Source organism: Callospermophilus lateralis, chromosome 1 (genome assembly GCF_048772815.1).
Source record: "Callospermophilus lateralis isolate mCalLat2 chromosome 1, mCalLat2.hap1, whole genome shotgun sequence".
Classification (NCBI taxonomy): Eukaryota; Metazoa; Chordata; class Mammalia; order Rodentia; family Sciuridae; genus Callospermophilus; species Callospermophilus lateralis.
In genome coordinates, this window is record NC_135305.1 from 182,243,027 (window position 1) to 182,262,896 (window position 19,870).

The window sequence follows — 19,870 nt, forward strand, 5'->3', positions numbered from 1 at the left end:
CTGCAGGCCTTAAGCCCAGATCTGTGTTGCACCAAAGTCCATGCTTTTTCAATCACTCCACCAGCCCTACTCTCCAACATGCAGGGTGATGGCCTGATAAACAGCTGCTGATTAATTAGTTAATGCTGCTGCCATTTGTTCTCCTTCCACAAGATGAACCCAGGCTTCTACCGGGCCTTGTGAGAAAGATGCCAGCTCGTCCCCAGGAAGCCAGCCAGCCTTCTGGTGATGACTGATGCTGGGAACAAGGAGCTGGACATCTATGGGTGTCTGATGGCCACTTTAAAGCACTCAAGGAGAGGTAAAGAAAAAAAAATAGGCTCCCATCCAATGCAATTTTTAAACCACTGATTCACCATGCAGTACGGCATTGAAGTCAAAAGCACCTCAGCCACCACTGTGTTTGCAAGATTCTGCATTTACCAAAGCACCATTTACCAGCCCAACAGTCCCTGTGAGGCTAGTTGGGAGACGACACCCTGACAAGGTAGAATAATCTTACCAGACGGGAACAGAAATTGAAGCAGTTCTATTTCTTTCAAATCCAAAATACAGAAGTCTAGCAATTGCAGGGTAGGAAGAGAAGCAGCTCCTCTCTTAAGCCTAGCATATTTCGAATTTTGCTTCCTGACCCCACAGTTCCTAGATCTGCTGGTTCCCGAGAGACGCACGCTCCCTCCAGGAGACACAACTATGGTTTCAGGACACCAAAGCCCAGATGTCCCCTTGGCCATTTTGGATTATAAATGCTGCAGCATCATAAGGCAAAGAGAGTGGACTGCCATGCTTGTGTGTAGGGGGTGAATGATCCCAATTCCCCAGGGGAAACTGGATTCATGCCGCCAGGTCGGGGGAATGGAAGTATACACTTGGACCCAAGAGTCACTGGAGTTTCTTTCATTTCTTTCATGTCCAAGAGTAGCCATCAATGGAAAACTAAAGCAACTGAGACCAGAAGAACCAGAGGATTTAGCTCTACATATTCTTCTGCCCAAGATTTCAGATGACCTAGACCCCCACACCCCAGATCCCATGCAGAGGTGGCTGACAGTATCCATATATGAGCCAGGCTAATCCTTCACCTCATTCCAACAATCCCATCTTAATATTCTATATCCTTCAGTCTGAACCAGGAAGATAACTCATGCCATCTAGAGACAGACACCACGCCAGTTGGGACTTCATGTGTTGAGTGTAAGAAGCACAGATGCACCAAGGCAGGAAGAAACAAAATGGTTTTGTTTCGCGAAGTTACAAATGTGAGGGGGGTGTGTGGAGGCTGTGAATCTGAAGGAGTGGGTTGTGTTGGTCCCTCAGCTGCTTCAGCTCCAAATCCACCCTTCTAAGTTCTAATGTGTGGAGAGGCCAAACTGCATTCCTCCCTCACCCTATGAGTGCCTACCAGGTTCCTGTAGGGGGAAGATAAGGGGGCAGGAGCTTCTCCTTCTGTTTCCAGCACTTCTTGCTGGTGCCATCTCCAGCATCTATTGCTACCCTGGAAACCAGCCTCACCCAGCTCCTCCGCACATACTACAGAAGAATCCAGCAAAAGACACTGGTGAGCAAAAGACACTGCCAGGAAGTGCAAAGGAGACTGCTGTCAATGGAACGGTTACATTCTGGGACTTCTGGCCACTGACACAAATACATAAGGATAATGGTAACAAACCTCATTCACAGGGTCATCGTAGACTGTCATCTACATGAAGTCCATGTACCTTTAGAGAAAGCCAGTGTGCATGTGCAAGATCTTAAAAATAATCCTGCAAAAAATGGAGTTTTTACATGAATCATTTCACCAAACCAGATACTCAACAAATGTTCCTTGGCCCCAAGGACTTAGCAGTGGACAAGGCCAAGTCACGCCCTTGTGGAGCTTACATTAGGGCTGGAGGACACCATAAATTACAAAATGATAACAGAACAAGATTTCAGATGACAAGTTGCATGGAGAAACCAAAGCAGGCAGAGCAGGGGTCAGGAATGAGGAGGGCAGAGGAGCGAATGTTTGGGACAGAGTAGGAAGAGGCAGAGGCTCTGAGATAGGAAGGAAGGCGCCCTGAAGAGAGCTGGGACAAAGCCCTCCCAGCAGAGGGGCCCCAGGACACTATCACAGAGAAGTACCCAGGGTCACATGACATGGGGTCCTTGGAGCCACACCACTGCCGAAGGAAGCTCTCCATGGCAGGGATGCCATTAGCTGGCTTCCAGCAGCCCCCCAAGTCAGACACAGCTCAGCGGCCGAGTTCACGTCCCCACTCCAAAATGCGGCTATTTTTCTTTACTTTCAATTTGCATCGCAAGCTGGAGAGAAATGAATTACATCCCCCTGGGTTTCTCTGTTCCGTACAATTAAGAAAAGCTATTTCTTAGTCACAAGGCGAATGACGACACCAAGATTTCCCATTTTCTCTCTGCAGGAAGGCTGTCATCACTCAATATTAATTGATCCTACTTTTCATCCATAAAGCAGGGTTGAAACAAATTTTTGGTCCCCAAAATGGCAACTATTACCCTGTTAAGGTAAATTATTAATGGCGTCTCCATCAAAGCACACTCGCGTTCACAGGGCATCAGCTGCTTCAATTCGCGCCGTGTTTCTTTAATGGGGAAAAATGAGTAAATTAGTACATTTCTTCCCCACACTGGATAAATCACCAGCGCCTATCTCGTTTAAGGTTTGCCAGGGATTTTCCACCATTTCATCAAAACCGGGAACACACAGAAAGGGTGCAATGTGTCTTCAGCTCCCAGCAGGAGAGCCTGTCAATCGAATGCAATTTCATTTTTCCTGCTAGAGAGACTGGATAAAGTGGAAACAGCAAGAAGATGCAGGAAGCTCAAAAACTGAGGAGACCCATTGCTGTGTGTGTGTGTATTTTTCCTATAGACCAAAAAAAAAAAAAAAAGATTTCATGCTTATTTCTAGAACAGGGAAACTGAATTAGAGGATCCTAGTTTTAAAAGAAAAGTGGGGACCCCAGTTGTATGTATCTACAAGTGAACAGCCTACAGTGGACTGGGAACCTATGGGAAGCCAGCCCTCATTCCTACCGAGGGTGCTCACCAGACACAGGCATCCAGTGAAAAACAATTCTCAAACTCAAGAGAGGGCTTTGCTGTCCACTCCTTCCAATCCCTTTTGGGTCATTTATTTACATGAGTGCTGGGGCCTTGTGAAAGGCTAACCACAGGCCATTTGCATTTCATCAATATGTTTAAATGTCACGACTCTTGACTTGTACAGCTGGAAGCCAGGCTTAGCCACTCACAACCAGGCTGCTGAAAAATTGTGGTCCAAGCAGAAGGCATTTCTTGAACATATAATTTAGTTTTGAGAAAAGATGAGCTCTGTGCACGAGAGCTGTGGCATGAAATTAGAGATGCTGTGGATGCGTCTCCATGGCGTCAAGGAAATGACAAGGGTGGAAAAGTGAACACAGTCACTTGCTTCCAGACTAGTGAGGGAAAAAAAAAAAAAAAATCACCGTGGAGATCACTCCTGTTAATGGCCTTGAAGGACCAGTGCATCTCTCCCTGGGTACTGCTAAGGATTCCTCTGGAAACTGCCCTACCAAACGGAAGCCACTTGGTATGGGAGTTTAAGAGACTTGAAAGGGGAGGGGAACTACTGACATCACCCTTTCTTTATTCTCATTGTGGCAGAAAGTTAAAACCCCATTTCTACCCTTTATTCTAGCTACTTTTCCTGGAAGAAAAAATAATTCCTATATTTCCCATTTACAGATGGGGCAATAGGAACTGAGGTTAAGTGACTTTCCCAAGGTCACACAGCTAATAAATGGCAGAGCCAGAATTTAAACCCTGTGTTTCTGACAATTCCACAGGCCACCTTTCATAGGGTGGAGATATTTGTGACATAAACTTCCTGTGTTAATACATAATGATGTATAACAAATTACCATAAAACTCACATTTATTATCTTAGTTTTTTGAGTCAGAAATCTAGGTGCAGCTTGGCTGGGTGCCTCTGGACCAAGACCTCTCAGAAGGCTGCCTCAGGTATCATCCAGGGCCGACATCACCTCTAGGCTCCCTTGGGGTGGATCACTTCCAAACCCATACACATGGTTGTTGGCAGGATTCAGTTTCCCCGGGGGCTGCTGGACTGAGGGCCCTATTTCCTCAGAGGCTGTTAGCAAGTCTCTCAGTTCCCTCCCAGATGAGCCTCTCCAGGGTACAATGAATGGTGGCTGGCATCCCTCAGAGGGAGAAAGAGTGCAAAAATCCAAGACAGAAGCTGCAATCTTTTTGTAACCCAATCTCAGAAGTGACAACCCGTTATTTTCCCTCTATCCTATTCACTAGGAGAACGTCTCTAGGTCCAGCCCACACTGGACCACACTGGACTGTGGAAGGGATTCTACAGGTCATGAATACCAGGAGGCTGGGATCATCTCCACGGACACCCACCAATATTACAATAAGCAGAGACGTTGAATCTAAAGTTGGTTTCCCCCCCTCAGTTACCTTGGTTCCCAACTCCAAGTTCAGTACAGAACTCCAACATTCCTTGTGAGAAAAGAAAATCCTTGATTGGCTCACCTCTCTGCGATGCCAATTTCCAAAAACTGCTTTAAAGTTCTCTTTTGATTTTAGTTTTTTCTGTCTAATCCATTTATATGAAGTTCACAGTAAGAAACTACTGAGTAGAAATGGAAGTTATTGCCTTTTTTTTTTTTTTAACAGTTTATAGATTGGTAAGAAACGAGGCAAGAAGAGAAGCAGTTGGGCCACACCAGTTTGGGGGATAAAGCAAGGCAATGCAGAAAAATCTCAAATGACTTTCTCTCCATTCCTAGTGCATCTTTCCAGCATCATCTCAGCCTGTTAGGAGAAGATGCAGCAACTTTTAACAAGCTTCATCCCACTCTGGCCCAGAAGACCATTTCTCACCCAGGAAGCTATCATGGACAGAAGATGCAGGGGTTCATCCCCAGGACACCTTTGAGGCACTGTTGGAGACTCTGAAGTCTCCAACAGCTCAGCCTGTCGACATCCACAGCCAACCCAGGAAGCTGGTCTGAGACACTAACATAGGGGTTTTCTCAACTACAGCTGGGTGGACCCAAAGATGAGACTTGACTTAGGATTGCCATATACCAAACAGCAGACAAATCTCCAGGCATGAAGGGCCCACCAGGTCAAAGATAAGTGATGCAAGTCAAAACAAATGCTTCTCCAACAGAACAGACCCATCAAGGGCTGTGCCCAAACTAGGCTGGTTTCAAAACACAATCACTCTAGAATTTAGTGGAATGTTTTAGACTCCTTTTCCTACTGGGAGACCTCATTGTCTTGTTCACCACCGTATGCACAACACAGCCTGAGGACGGGTCATCAGTAAATAGTCAATTAATATTGGATGACCATATCAGACAAGACTGCTTCCTCCATTAAACCAAATCCACCCAAAAAGCTACCAGGAATACCTGACCCATCCTATGTCAAAAGCCACACTGATTCCTCATGGCCCCATGTGGCGTTCATGCCTACAAACCAAGTTTAAACCATGATGCCCAACTGAAATAATCCCCTTCCTCTTAACAGGACCCAAGGAGGCCTCCTGATAAAAATCATATAACCTGAAAAGCACTCTCTTAGAAGAATGGGGCTGGGGGGGGGAATCAGCTGCTAAATATAGAAAGTACTCCTTGCCTGCATAACCTTTATTTATCAGAAGATCTGACCTGTAAACAAAGAACAGCATGTCTGAAACACAGAACCCAGGAAATGACTTTCTAGACTTAACGACAGCAGCATGCACCTTAAGGCCAGACTCACCCACCTTTTCACACCAAAATTGCCCTCAAAAATAGTCCATAGATAAAATTCAACAGGTCTCCCTTTCTCTGAAATAGCAGAGAAATCTGCTCAAAGTCTAAAATGATTCTGGACCCCAGTGAAATGGGATAAAAACCTCTTGATACAAATTCTCTGAAGCAATATTGATAATAATCATTAGTAGGATGCATAGAACATTAACTCATTTTCTGTTCCACTTTAACCAAATTAGATTAAAAAATTATTACCACTTTCACAGGGCTGCTTTTATGAATCCCTGCAGAAAAATAATTTGGTTTTGCTTTGACAGATAACGGCCATCACTCGGGAATTTCATTTTACTGAAGACAGCCTTAAGTCACTGAAATTTACTACTTGGGTTATACACACACACACACACACACACACACACACACACCCTGATCCCATTTTCACACAAGACTGAATGTTGTTTCTTGGGTCTGGATTTCAAGTGGCTGGGAAAAGAGCATGAAGAGTTTTTACATTAAGAAAGGAATGTAAAGAATGCCAGACTTCCTTAAATCTAATCTTACTACCCCCATTAGTGTGTATATAACAATAACATTAGTGCTAACAGCAGACTCAGTTGCAACATCAAAAGCAAGCATAGAGAAGATGCATTCAGCAGCTCTGCTCAGAAAGGTTTAAAGTCACGTCACTCATACTATCTCATTCATCTTACAAATCCCTGCAAACTGCACAAGCACACTTATCTGCTGTGAGACAAGTCTTATGGGAACCGATTTCCTTACCACTCTTCGCATATTCTGTTTAAAAACAGGGCCTGTTTTTAGCACACCTCCCAACAGTGCCTCAACCCATAACTCATGCCACTGACTTCCTTGCATGAGTCTTAAAAACAAACAAAAAAAAAAACCAACCCTTCGTAATTATAGAAGTTGGAAACAAAAAATGAAACCCAGGTAGGAAACTGAGCAAGTTCATGGCACCCAACAATTGCTTTTGCCCAAACTGAAATTAAATATACACATGCACACTCTCCATGAATACGCTGCTGCGCAGTTTATTAATGAACAGCGAAAGGAAACAGAAGCCGAAAGTGGGTCAGAAGAAACTGTTTAATCTAATAGTCTGGAAATTATACTGGAGGGAACAGATGGTTTCACAGAAGTCGATGCTACCTAGAGGACCAAAGAGCAATTTTCTAGGAAAGAAAAATGCTTCCCTACCCTATCGCACATACTGTTTTCCAGCAAAGGAGGAGTCTATATTCAACACAGGGCAAACCCAGCTTGGCATGTTTACAAAACTAAGTGGCAGCCATCCACATGTCCAAGATCACAAGAGGCCTTCTCAATCCGAGCTAGAGGTCAAACGTGGCCCTCTTGTGAAAACAGCAAAGGGAAACCAACACGATATTCCAGCAGGTTATTAACCAACATTCACAACCTTCGTAGTAAGAAAAAGTGACCTTCAATGTGGCTTGCAGTTCCCACACACACTCTGGGCCACAGTGAGACATACAGGCTGCATGGAGATAAAAGGCCTTAGTGTAAGATGTGGCTGCATAAGGCAGGACCACCCAGCCACGGTGCCTCCCTGTTCATCAAGCAGAGCTAAACACAGCAATCACCTCCAGAGCTGTAAGGACCAAGTAAAGTAGATAAAGCTGGGCTGCCAACCACACAGTCAGGGACGACACGCAGGTGATATTCATATCCCGTTACCTTGTTTTATTTTGTGGTGCTGGGCTCCACCACCTTTGATTCACTAAAGCATACAGGAAAGTTCTCACTAATGGGGGTACAATCCAAAGGAGATCTGTCACAGCTGGGAGGCTTCAAATGACAGATAAGCAGCACCCAAATCTCAAAGCCATCATCTGTGAGAACTTTGATACTGTCCACATTGCTTAAGAGGAAAAGATTTAAAGGTGGCAAGTATGACTGCATACTTGAAGTAGGATCATGGATATATGCTGGGTCACCAAAATGACCCTCGTTTCCTCATTTGTAAAAATCAGGATCCTTATGGGTATTAATTTACACCAAGCATGATGTGTGGAGCCTCTGCTCTCAACTATTAACACCAACAACATCACTAAGCCTGTGGCTCCCCTCACAGTGGGTCATCTAGAGGTGTCTCCTGCAAGGCCAGAGGCCACAGTGGCAGAACAGCCTTTGTACCATTAAGATTACAGGCTGAGACAGGAGGACCCTCCCTCCAGGATGAGCTTAAGAACTGGGGGCTAGCTGGGTGTGGTGGTGCACGCTTGTAATCCCAGAGGCTCAGGAGGCTGAGGCAAAAGGATCGCAAGTTCAAAGCCAGCCTCAATGAAATCAAGGCACTAAGCAACTCAGTGAGATCTTGTCTCTAAATAAAATACAAAATAGGGCTGGGAATGTGGCTCAGTGGTTGAGTGCTCCTGACTTCAATTCCCTGAAACCCTACCCCCCCAAAAAAAATTTGGAAGATATAAAGAGTCAATGCCCCCAACTCAGATATGGGGCTTCCTACTTTCTGCCATAATGTCAAAGGAAGCTTTGGGCCTTCCTCCTATCCTTCCACCTTCCCTCCTCCCCGGCTTCTAATATTTTGCAGTAAGGTTCATGGTTTTTTTACCTACGGGTGCAGGGGCCACAAAATGCTATCAATGTCAGGGACCTGCTCCATGCTGAGGAGCTGCAAATGTTATAGATGAATTTGTCATGTTCTGAAGTGGCAGATACCGTATTTAGAGAGAGATAATAAATACCTCATTAAGGGATGGCAAAACAAACACTTCAGGGTCCTTGAGGCTCTATCTAAAGGAACCCCACAGTGAAACCCACTTTAAACCAAGAATCCTCTTGTGATGCAAAGAGCTACACAGCCCCCAGCCCCCAGCCTCCCCCCCACTCCCAATATTTTCCGCCCTCCCTTTCCATGGTTTCCTAGGTGGGGCTTCCTTCCCAGTGAGGACTTCATGCATGCAAGGCAAGCACTCTATACCTGCAGCTAGATCTCAGTGCTAACGACTGTACCCATACCATTTAAGGGTTTAAGCGTGATGTATCAGGGCGTTGTCAGCACTCTCTACCTCTGAGCTACATCCCCAGCCCACTCCTATCCATTTTACCTTCCTTTCTCAAAAGTCGACCGGACCCAGTAACCATTCCTAATCCTCTACTTTGCCATACCCTTCCTCCACCACATGCCCCCAAGGTGAATACCATTCCTCCTTCTCCTTCAAGATCCAGCGCTAAAAGTCCCATAGGAGCCCTTCCCTAAAAATCCCAGCCTTTGGGGCCACTCATCTGCATGAACAGCTCATTCTTAGACCACTGACCATACCAGACCTCCCCCAGCTTATGCCATATCACATACTCACACAATGCATCAGGAAAAGACTGGGCTTCTTGGGACCAGAGGTAAATCGCAGGAGGTTCAAGGGAAACAAAATCTCTACCCACTGCGAGTCTCCTGAAGGTCATTTATTGGGATGCCCACGTTCATATCAGCCAACCACGTGGGACTTAACACGTGCCTGCTCACTTGTTAGCAAACTCAGCAGCTCATTGGCATCACCTGTAGTTTCAAAAGTACTGACATCTGGGTCCATTCCTCAAGACTGACTTAACTGGCCTGGCAGGCCAATTCCTATTCCTGGGCATAGGAATTTAGGTTGGAGAATCATTGTTCCAGCTTATGATTTTTTAGGACCATGGCCTGTCCTCCCAAATAGAGTACAAGTCACTTTAAGAGAATACTTATAAGTTGGTCATAATGTAAAAGTAGATGAGTATTTACTGAACTTATTTTATACTAAAAAAAGAATCATACCAGCATATTTATTTATACCATCTCTACTCAAGTAAAAGATGTGGTAAAGGTTCTCAAAGTATGGTGCCCACAGAGCACCTGGGGATGTGTTACAAAGGCAGATTCTCAGGCCTTACCCAAGGTTACCAAGTCAGAGACTCTGAACAGGGGGCTGTTTTAACAGGCCCTCCGGGGGATTCTCCAGGTGATAACACTCAAGTTCAAGAACCACTACTTTAGGGTAATGATTAGTTCCAAAGGCTGCAGTCTTGTCTGGAGGTTAACATTGTTTGAGGCAACTCTTTGGAACTTGCCTATCATCTCTGACTTCAAGAGCCCTGAAACCAGAAAGGCAAAGAGTGCCAGGATTTATAACAAACTAAAGTACTCAAGCTCTTGGCCAAAAAGAAAGAAAGAAAACCTTTAATTTCTTAATTTTCAGAACATGTGACCCATCTTTTCAGATTAGTGTTTTTCCCAGCTGTAAAATGAGCACACAAGGACAGCTACACAGACAACAACCAACAGCTGCTTCTGTAGTTGTTTAGGGCTAATGTTACCCAGACTGGAAGTTAACTCTGGACGGACCCTTAAATGATTCATTGCACAATATACATGTTTTGAATAGTGACTATCACCCTGTGTTCTTATCATGACCACCCAAAATTTATATACAGTTTAAGGCTAACATGCTGGCAGCCAAAATCCAAGTATGAGCCTGGTCAGCAAAATGTGGAAGAAAACATCCCTAAGGTCAACTCTTAAAGACCCCTTAGACAGGAAAACCACAAAGATGGGAATTTGAAAAATGTGGCCAGGCAGCCCAATCCTCAAAATTGTAACATGTGTTGTGGGAAAATTTTATAAGCAAGAATTTAAGAGGGGGAAAAAGAAGACAAGCTTGAAAAGACAGGCAATGGAGCATACAGACAAAATTTGGAGTGTTTTCAGGTTGACGCCCTTTGATTTAAACTCACCAGGGTGCAGGAGTCTCAGGAACTAGGGAAGCCCAGAGAGAATGCTCCACTGTCAGAGAGGCGAGCGGTTGTTCTACAACATCCAGTAGTGTACGGGCATACAGCAAGTTACTTCTTTTTTTTTTTTTTTTGGTACTGAGGATTGAACCCAGAGGTGAGTGACATCTCCAGTCCTTTTAACTTTATTTTCAGACAGGGTCTCACTAAGTTGCTGAGGCTGGCCTTGAACTTGCAATCCTCCTGCCTCAGCGTCCCAAATTGCTGGGATTACAGAGTGTGCCATCACACCCAGCAGGAAGTCATTTTTATAACTTCTCCATACAGTTTTTTGGAGGTGTTGGGGATTAAACCTAGGGCCCAAAGCATGTTAGGCAAGCATTCTACCACTGAGCTACATCCCTTTAAAACCTCTCCAACCAAACTCTATCACTATATTTTGCTATACCATAGAGGTGACTCCACCCACCTCATATGACTATTGTTAGCTTGTTTAAAAGAGATGAATACTACTTGCTGAATAAACAGTAGTCTATTATTACATGTAAAAAAATTAAGCAACTTGCCAGTGCAGTGGCACATGCCTGTAATCCCAGTAGCTCAGGAGGCTGAGGCAAGAAGATCAGGAGTTCAAAGCCAGTTCAGCAAAATCAAGGTGCTAAGCAACTCAGTGAGACTCTCTCTAAATAAAATACAAAATAGAGCTGGGGATGTGGCTCAGTGGTCGAGTGCCCCTGAGTTCAATCCCCAGTACCTATAATAATAATAATAATAATAATAATAATAAAGTTACTAACCCACATACATTGTTGTTAGACTCGTAAAACTGTACAACCCCTCTGGAAAACAGACTGTGTCTTAAAAAAGTAAATATACACTTGCCAAACAACCCAAAAATTCTACTTCTGACATATTTATTCAATAAAAATGAACATATGTCCACACAAGCCTTGTTCACAAATGTTCATGGCAACTTTCTTCATAATAGCCCCAAACTGGAAATAGCCCAACTGTTCAATGGGAGGGGGATTAAACAAATTGTAGTACATCCGAACAATGGAATATTCTCAAAAACAAAAGGCAATAGGCTCTGGATTCATACAACAGCATGGACGAATCACCAAAACATGCTGAGTTAAAGAAGCCAGACACAAAGGAGCACATTCAGTATGATTCCATTTTATTCAAAAAGAGGCAAAATGAATCTGCAGTGGTGGGAAGAAGATCCATTGTCTGGTCTGGAGGCACCTGAGGGAGCTCTCCTGGGTGATGGGAAAGTTCTGCATCTTGAATGTGGTGGTCATTCTCCAGAGGTTCATAATATCGAAGCTCACCAAACTATACACTTAATATGGGTATATGTCTTTGAATAGAAGTTATACCCCAATATATCTGTTCACACTAGCAGCACTGAGAGAGCATGCAGCCGCATGCATTCACAGGTTACCCTTGAACTCTCTTTCATGGGCATCAAAGCCTGGGAAAAGAAACATTGGCTCTGGTCCATGACTTACTACCTGTGAAAGCAACTTCCTCGTCTGAAAATAAATAAGAGAAATAATGCCTTCCCTCCAGTTCTCGGGGCTCCTTGAGTGATTGAGCAAGTGCATTACCAGAACACTTGGTGTGTGACCTCATGCCATCCACCTGGGTACCCTACAAACCCACTTCTAAACCCAGCTTTCCCTCGGCCTCCAGGCAGGTCCTGGGACCACCTCCTGATCTCTCTTGACCCACCGACTTCTCTTGTCCCCATTGCCACTGTCTTGGCTGAGGCCACCTGAGCCTTGCTGATGGCTGTAATTAATTCCAAATGGTTTTCCCTCCCCCACTCTTGCCCCTTCCATCCTCCTTCATTCTAAACTCAAAGAGATCTTTCTAGAGTTTGAAGCTGATCATGACCCACTCTCTTCTGACCTTAAAAACCTTGAGTGTTCCTGAAAAAGCCAGGTCTCTTTAACCCAACACTTAAGACCTTTTGTCATCTGTACCCCACCTTACTTCTCCCCACCAAACAGAACTGCCTGTGTCTTCCCATATATGAAATATTGCCTCTGAATTTTTGGTCTTTCCCATGCGTTATCCACTCTGCCTGGAAAGCTTATCTCCTTCCCTTTTTCTTCCACACATTTTTTGCCTGGCTAATGCTAAATTCGCCTGTATATCGTAAGCCTTTCACCCCTCCATCAATAATGGGGGCTACCACCCTCCCCTCTTATCTCCATCACTTTGGTTCTTCCTTTGAAAGAGATTTTGAACCAATCCAGAGTAGTGGATAAGACTGGTGCTATAAACTGAATCATATCCCCCCAAATCTTATTTCCATATGACTATATCTGGGGTAAAGAATTAAAGTCAAAGGAGGTCATAAAGGTGGGGTCCTAACCCAGCAGGACTATAAATCAAGCACACACATGCTCTCTTTTTTTTCTCCTTCCCTCCCTCCATCTCCTCTCAAACTCCCTCTCTGCTATGAGAGAACACAGTGAGGATGCAGTCAATTCTCACAGGCAACTGTCTGCAAGCCAAGAAGGGAGTCTTCACCAGGACCCCACTATGAAGTATCCTCTCCAGTACAGAGACTTCCAGTTCCCAAAACTGGAGAAAATAAATGTCTATTGTTTAAGCCATCCGTGTGTGCTTGTTATAGCAGCCCAAGCAGACTAAGGCCTTTGGGTACATCTCCTGTCTGGTTCACCCATTAATCCCCAGAACACAACATCTGGCCCAATGCCAATGTTCAGTTAGTATGTGTGGAATCAATGAAATGTCACCCTGTGGTCATTATGAGCCCAAGAACAAATGTACATGATAAAATTGTATATTATTCTGAATTAGAAATGCAGATTCTGACGTAGAACCAAGCCTTTCTCCCTCGAAAACAGACCAGCGCTGTCTCATATAACTTTCTGAGATGCTGGAAATATTATTTATCTGAACCATCCAATATGGCAGCCACCAGGCATGCACGGCTACTGAGCACTTGAAATGCAGCTAGTGTGAAGGAGGAAATGAATTTTTAATCTTATTTAATTTTAATGATTACATTTAAAAAGCCATGTGGCTGAGTTATCCTGTTCTGAACAGCACAGGACTGGAGAGTTCAAGCAAGGCCCTAAGCCCTGGGCACTGGCCTCGTTATACTGATCACACTCGGTGCCAACTGTCGCTAGAACCAAATGTATAAAACACAGTTGATTCTCACAGAGCCGACACAGGTAGCTTTCAAGGGGTATTAGAGTGGCCTGGCACAGAGAAGCTGGCAAAACACACACATAAAAGGGATAATGAGGCACCGTTTTGCAGAGATTGTGATGCTTTAGGGGCCTCCGTCTGCGATGAAACCCAGCAAAGGCCAGGTTCATCCCTCGGTGACCAGACTTAATTGAAAATTTAAGACCCAATCAAATCACCCAGAATTGAGACTTTTGGCAGCTTATGTGCGTCGCTGTGAGGTTCCCGCTGCTTTTCGCCTCTGCCAGCCCTACAAGTGAGGCTGCAGGTTCCAATATCATCCACAACGGCACCAAGCTTCAAACAAGAGACAAAGCCATGTTAAATCTAATCCTGATTTCTTAAAAAATGCACACAGTCCCTGTCCTTCTAAGCCATGAAGTGAACACTGGCCAATACTCTACCCCCGATTTGCATTTGCTTAAGAGTCAGAGGAGCATCTTTTCTGTGAAAGATAAGCGTATTAAGTGCATTTAAAAAAATCTCCCATGGAAGATTATGTCAAAACCTTATGGAAGGGCTGGGGTTGTAGCTCAGTGGTAGAGTACTCACCTAGCATGTGCAAGGCACTGGGTTTGATCCTCAGCACCACATAAAAATAAATAAATAAAATATAGGTTCTGTGTCCATCTACAACTAAAAATATTTTTAAAAAACCTTATGGAAGAGGAATATATCATATGCCCTTCTACATAACACAAGTCTCTCGCAAGAATGTTCTAATTGGTGTTAATGCCTTATTTGCCGAGCATCTTGTAATTTACATGTGCTCTGATGCCCAAGAGATCTATGTCACTTTCTAGATCTAGGTCACTTCCTCTGTCACTTCCCAATACCGCATCTTTGGGCAGGTTACTTAACCTCTCTCTGAGTATCTGTCTCCCCATCTGAAAAAACGGGGGAGTTGTACCCATATAATTCACTAGGTTATTGCAAAGATAAAATGCCAGAAGCCACACAAGATGAATATTCATAGCAACTTAATTTAGAATGGCCCCAAACTGGAAACAACACAAATGACCATCAACAGGTGAATGAAAAAACAAACTAGCCCATCCATACCATGGAATACTACTTAGTAACACAGCAGGGGATGAACACATGTGACGTGGATGCTCCAAATGAGCAAGCTGAGGGAGTGACAGAAACTACATACTACATGACCAAAAAGAATATATACTGCATGACTCCATTTATAAAAAAAATTCTAGAAAATAAAATCGGTGACAGAAGAAGTAAAAGAAAGCAAATCAGTTGGAAAAGGAATAGAATGGTATATAGTAGGCACTTAACAAATGTTACCTCCGTTTTGGACAAGGGTGAATGAGCTCATCAGAAAAGCTGGGGATACTGCCAGGGAAATGGATTGACGCACAGAAACACATCTCTGGGTTTACCGGGACCCAGCCAGTTAGCATGGGCTCTTCTCAGCTAGAAAGTGTGAACAAGGAAGACTAACAGAAAGATGAACAGGGTTTAGTCTTTGCCCTGAAGGAAATACAAGTAGGTTTAATGTATGATGTAATAAAAGTGTCATAAGGATGGTGCTGACAAACTGCAGGTGTGCAGAGAGTAAGGCTGATGGGTTTGATGTCAAGAAGGAGGATTCCAGTGGGTAGATTCCAGTGGCAAGCAATAAGAGGCAGAGCCTTGCCAAAGCAGGGAAGCTGGGAAAGAGGGGTCCTGGGGGAGCAGGCGGTCCTACAGCCACAGCACACACTGTCCTCTGGGGATGCCTGGGAGACAGTCCCAAGACCAAGCTACAGAAAGCCCCCAGCGCCAACCTGAGCCTCAACTTCATCTGCCCAGGGAAACCTGCCAAATTGTTGAGCATGATCAGATGTGTGTTTTACACAAACAGGTCCTATCTAGAGGGCAATTTGGCAATTTATCAAAAGTCCTGACATTCGCATCCTTCAACTTGGCAATTCCTGAGGAAATAATCAGAAATGTACACAAAGATTTATGTACAACATTGCTTATCACAACATTATTTATAATAGCCCAAAGCCCAAAGTAACTTAAATGTCCAATAAAAGGGGACTGCTAAATAAATTATAGCACACTGAGTGATTAAATCATATAGTCATTAAATCATACTTTGAGAGCACATGGATGACAGAGTGCATACCTCACCATACCATGTGAAACTGCAAAAATGCAAGATGCATACAAAGATGATGAGCATCTGTTTGACAAATATTCATTGATTAGGCACCATCCTAAGCACCCAAGGTGCAGCAGATAATAAAACAGACACCATCCCCACACTCCAGGAAAGAGATTCTACTTTTCCATGAAGGAAGGCAGACAAAAAACAACGAAACAGCAATAAGCAAAATCCTTTGATGACATGGACTAAATCAAGAGGGAAAGAGATGGGGAGTTGCAGGGGAGGTAGACATTTCAAATGGATGTCAGGAAAATCTTCAGAGAGGAGGAGTTTAAGAAGATGAGGCAAGGGGATCTCTGGAAAAAACTTGCAGACAAAGATCAGGCAGCCCGGAAGCCCCGGGGAGGCCTGGAGGATACAGAAAGAGCGGTGCGATACAGCAGAACACGAAAGACAAGCTGCAGGAGAATGAGTTCCCAGGGAAGCCGTGAGACCAGTGGAGGAGGTGGGAGCCACAGGAGGGCTCTGAGCAGAGGAGCTAAGTGATCTGTAGGACAGGGGCAAAAGCAGGGAGGACAGGCAGCAGGACTTTTCCCAGGGTGGTTCTAGCTCTTTATAATGAGCTTGCATTCATTTTATAATTAGAAAACAAAAGATAATGCAATTTAAAAAAACAGAGAAGGAATGCAGATGCAGCAGCCACGGGAACACAGGGAAACTAGCAAGGAGGTCAGGGAAATTGGCAAGAGATGATGGTGGGAGCAGCCGGAGGCCAAGAATGGCACATAGCATATGTTCCTGGAACAACAATTATTTTATTTGTGTGTGTGTGTGTGTGTGTGTGTGTGAGAGAGAGAGAGAGAGAGAGAGAGAGAGAGAGAGAGAGAGAGAGAGCCCGTGAAATTTTATCTTTATTTTAAAATTAACTCTTTATTTTCTTTCTTTCTTCCCTTTATTTTTCCCCCGTATCAGGCACTGAACCTAGGGGTGCTTAACTACTGAGCTACATCCCCAGCCAGAAGGACACAATATGAGGAGGAAGAGGCTGAGTTTGGTTTTGTTGACTTGGAGGGATACGAAGATGTCACCTGTGCCCAGCTGCCCATCCCTCTTAGGGCTCAAGAAGCCACAGAGGCTTCACAGAGGGTCAGTGACAGCCCAAAGGAGGAGGGGGATACTCGAAGCGCCAGGCTTTGTGCGAAGGGCTTTGCACACATTTCTTCTTCTAAACTTCACAGCCTCCCTGTGATGTGCACGCTTCTTTTAAAGACAGGAACACTGCAGGCCTGAGAGGCTTAGTGACTTACCCATGATGCCAAAGCACAGCCAGGACCAAAACCATGAATATGAGGGCTTTTCCCACTTATTCTCCTATATATTTCACAGAAACCCAGGGAGAAAGTGTCTTAAGTGATAGAGTGCCCAGTTTTGCTCCTAACTTCCTGGGGCCCATAAAAAGAGTGTTCTCTTCGTTTTCCAAATCCAGTGTCCAATGGACACTCAAAGTATAACACGAGACCAGAAGTGGAAGCCTGGAGAGGGAACTTCAGACACGCTTCGCTGCATAGATTTGGAATAGGAACTATATAGAGATGGAGCAAGAGCCCAGCAATGGTTTAGGTGCCCTAGTGATATAGTGCCCAGGTTTTGCTCCTAACTTCCTGGGACCCCCAAAAAAGAGTGTTCTCTTCGTTTTCCAAATCCACATAATTTTTTAAATTTGTTCTACTTAGTTGTACATGACAGCAGAATGCATTTCAATTCATCATACACAAATAGAGCGCAACATTTCAATTCTCTGGTTGTACACAGTGTAGAGATGCACCACTTGTGCAATCATATATGTACCCAGGGTAATGATGTCCATCTCATTCCACTATCTTTCCTACCCTCATAACCCTTCCCCACCCTCCCTTTTGCCCAATCCAAAGTTCCTCTATTCTTCCCATGTTCCCCCAATCACAGGTCAGCACCCACTAATCAGAGAAAACATTCAGGCTTTAGTTTTTTGGAGTTTGGCTTACTTTGCTTAGCAAAATATTCTCCAACTCCATCCATCACATAATTTTAAATAGTTGAGGTTTTCTTTTTCTTTTTTTTTCTCTCATATGTTTGACCAACCAGGTAAGCAGCTCCAGAACCAGTACCTGCCTCCAGACTCCCCCACTACCATCAAGCAACTACACACAGTAGGTGCCCTGAACACAACTTGCCAGGCACTCCAGGGCCATCCCTGCTCCCTTAGACCCTGGACACTGGTCTCGGTAGGTGACCCTGACTCCTCTAGCTCAGGTGAGGCACAGGCAAGCCCAGATGGACAAGAGGGTGACAAAGCGCAGGTGAACTTGGGTTGATGGGCAGATTCATTCAAGAAGATAAGGAAATCTTTCTGTTCTGTGGGGCCTGCCACAAGGGTTTGCAAACTGGTTGGTCCATGGGCCAAATGCAGCCTATCCATGTATCACTTAGCTCACACACAACCTTCATTTTTATAATTTCAACTTAAAAAGACAGAGATTTCATATAAACACCTGGATTCTGTAAGCTGTCCCCTTCAGATAGGCCTGCCCTGGTTCCTCAAGCCCCTCTCCTGCCCACCCTTCCTCTTAGGCTCTAGCCAGAGACCCTGCCAGGGACAGAGCCACATGGCCAGGCAGGCTCAAGGCCTCAGGTGGGTCCCCTGAAAGCTAGGCTTGGGGTATACTCACCAGCACTCAGAGTTGTGAATTCCAGGAAGCGGTACTCATAGGCCACATCCACCTTGGTTTCCACCTGAGGCCTCTTCAAAGTTGAATAAATATTCCCAGGCCGCTTCTCATCACGCTTCTCAAACTTGTTCAATCCGCAACCCATTTCAGCAGCTGCCAGGGGAAGGAAAACCAAGAGGGGGACAGGAGTGATAATTTTTCCAGAGATTTTGTTTATAAACACCACAATATTTTTTTAAAAAACTCATTTTCCTGAAGAATGTGTCAAGGAACTCAGCCTGTAAGAAATCATGGGTATAATTTAATATGGGTGCTAAAGAGACAACTCTGCTCCATGTCCAGGTGCTGTGTCCTTCTTGAGGATGCCATTACCAGCCATCCTGTGATTTTAAAAATGACACCAAAAGTATACCCGCTTATATCCTTTTCTTTCCCCTATCTGAGGAAAATAATACCTCAGAGTGCTTCGCTTCCACGGCAATCTGTATACATGATTAAAAAATGGGATCTCAAAAGCAATACAGTGCATTATGGTGTCATCTCGTCTGTAGAAAAACAAGAGATGTGTCACCTTCCCTGTGGTTGCTAAGAGAGAATAATAAGTTGTTGTTACAGTTTCTAAACTCTGGAGTCCTCTCTACTCTCAACAGTAATTATTTAGACAGGAATGGATATTCATAAAACATCTCTCAAAGTAGAGGGCGATATTTTTATGGGCTTGTCTAAAAGTCCCCCTTTTCTTTTTTTCTTTTTTTTTTTTTTTAGCCCAAACCACAGGAAATAATAGCAGACGTCCACACTCTGAGAGTCATTTCAGACCCAAATGAAAACTGACTGAACACTGATAGCAGGGCCAGAGAGATTGGAAGCAGAAATCCGTGCTTACTAGAGTGAAGATCTATAGCTTCTGTTTGAAAAGAAAATGGAGAAATGTTACAATAATGTGTACCCTAGGGTGGGCTAAGCTTCCACCCTTTCTAGGGATTAAAAACAGTGAACCTGCTCTGTTTATTTAGGCAGAATGACACTCACAAAATGACTCCATCCCCTCCCCAGACTTCAGGGGAAGATATTTCCTTTTGTGGCATGAGCATAAGCCATATACTTCCCTCCCGTCTGGGGTATGGGGGCTGCCACCAAAACACACTTCACAAAAATATTAACTAGCCAAGAATATCACCCACAGAAACATGGTGACTGTTTCCTCTTGTAGATAAGAATTTCCTTTCGCTCAATCCATTCACAAGGCACCC

At 44.3% G+C, this 19,870-nt stretch overlaps 1 protein-coding gene across 1 annotated transcript in view; it reads right to left on the reverse strand.

The window, feature by feature from the left end:
• The window catches only part of Rftn1 (raftlin, lipid raft linker 1), a 202,728-nt gene that overhangs the window by 163,116 nt on the left and 19,742 nt on the right, over positions 1–19,870 (reverse strand). Inside the window, exon 2 of the mRNA XM_076842179.1 lies at positions 18,618–18,770. Within this exon, the coding sequence (XP_076698294.1) occupies positions 18,618–18,762 (145 nt within the window). The 5' untranslated portion in view covers positions 18,763–18,770. The remainder of the gene's footprint in view (positions 1–18,617; positions 18,771–19,870) is intronic.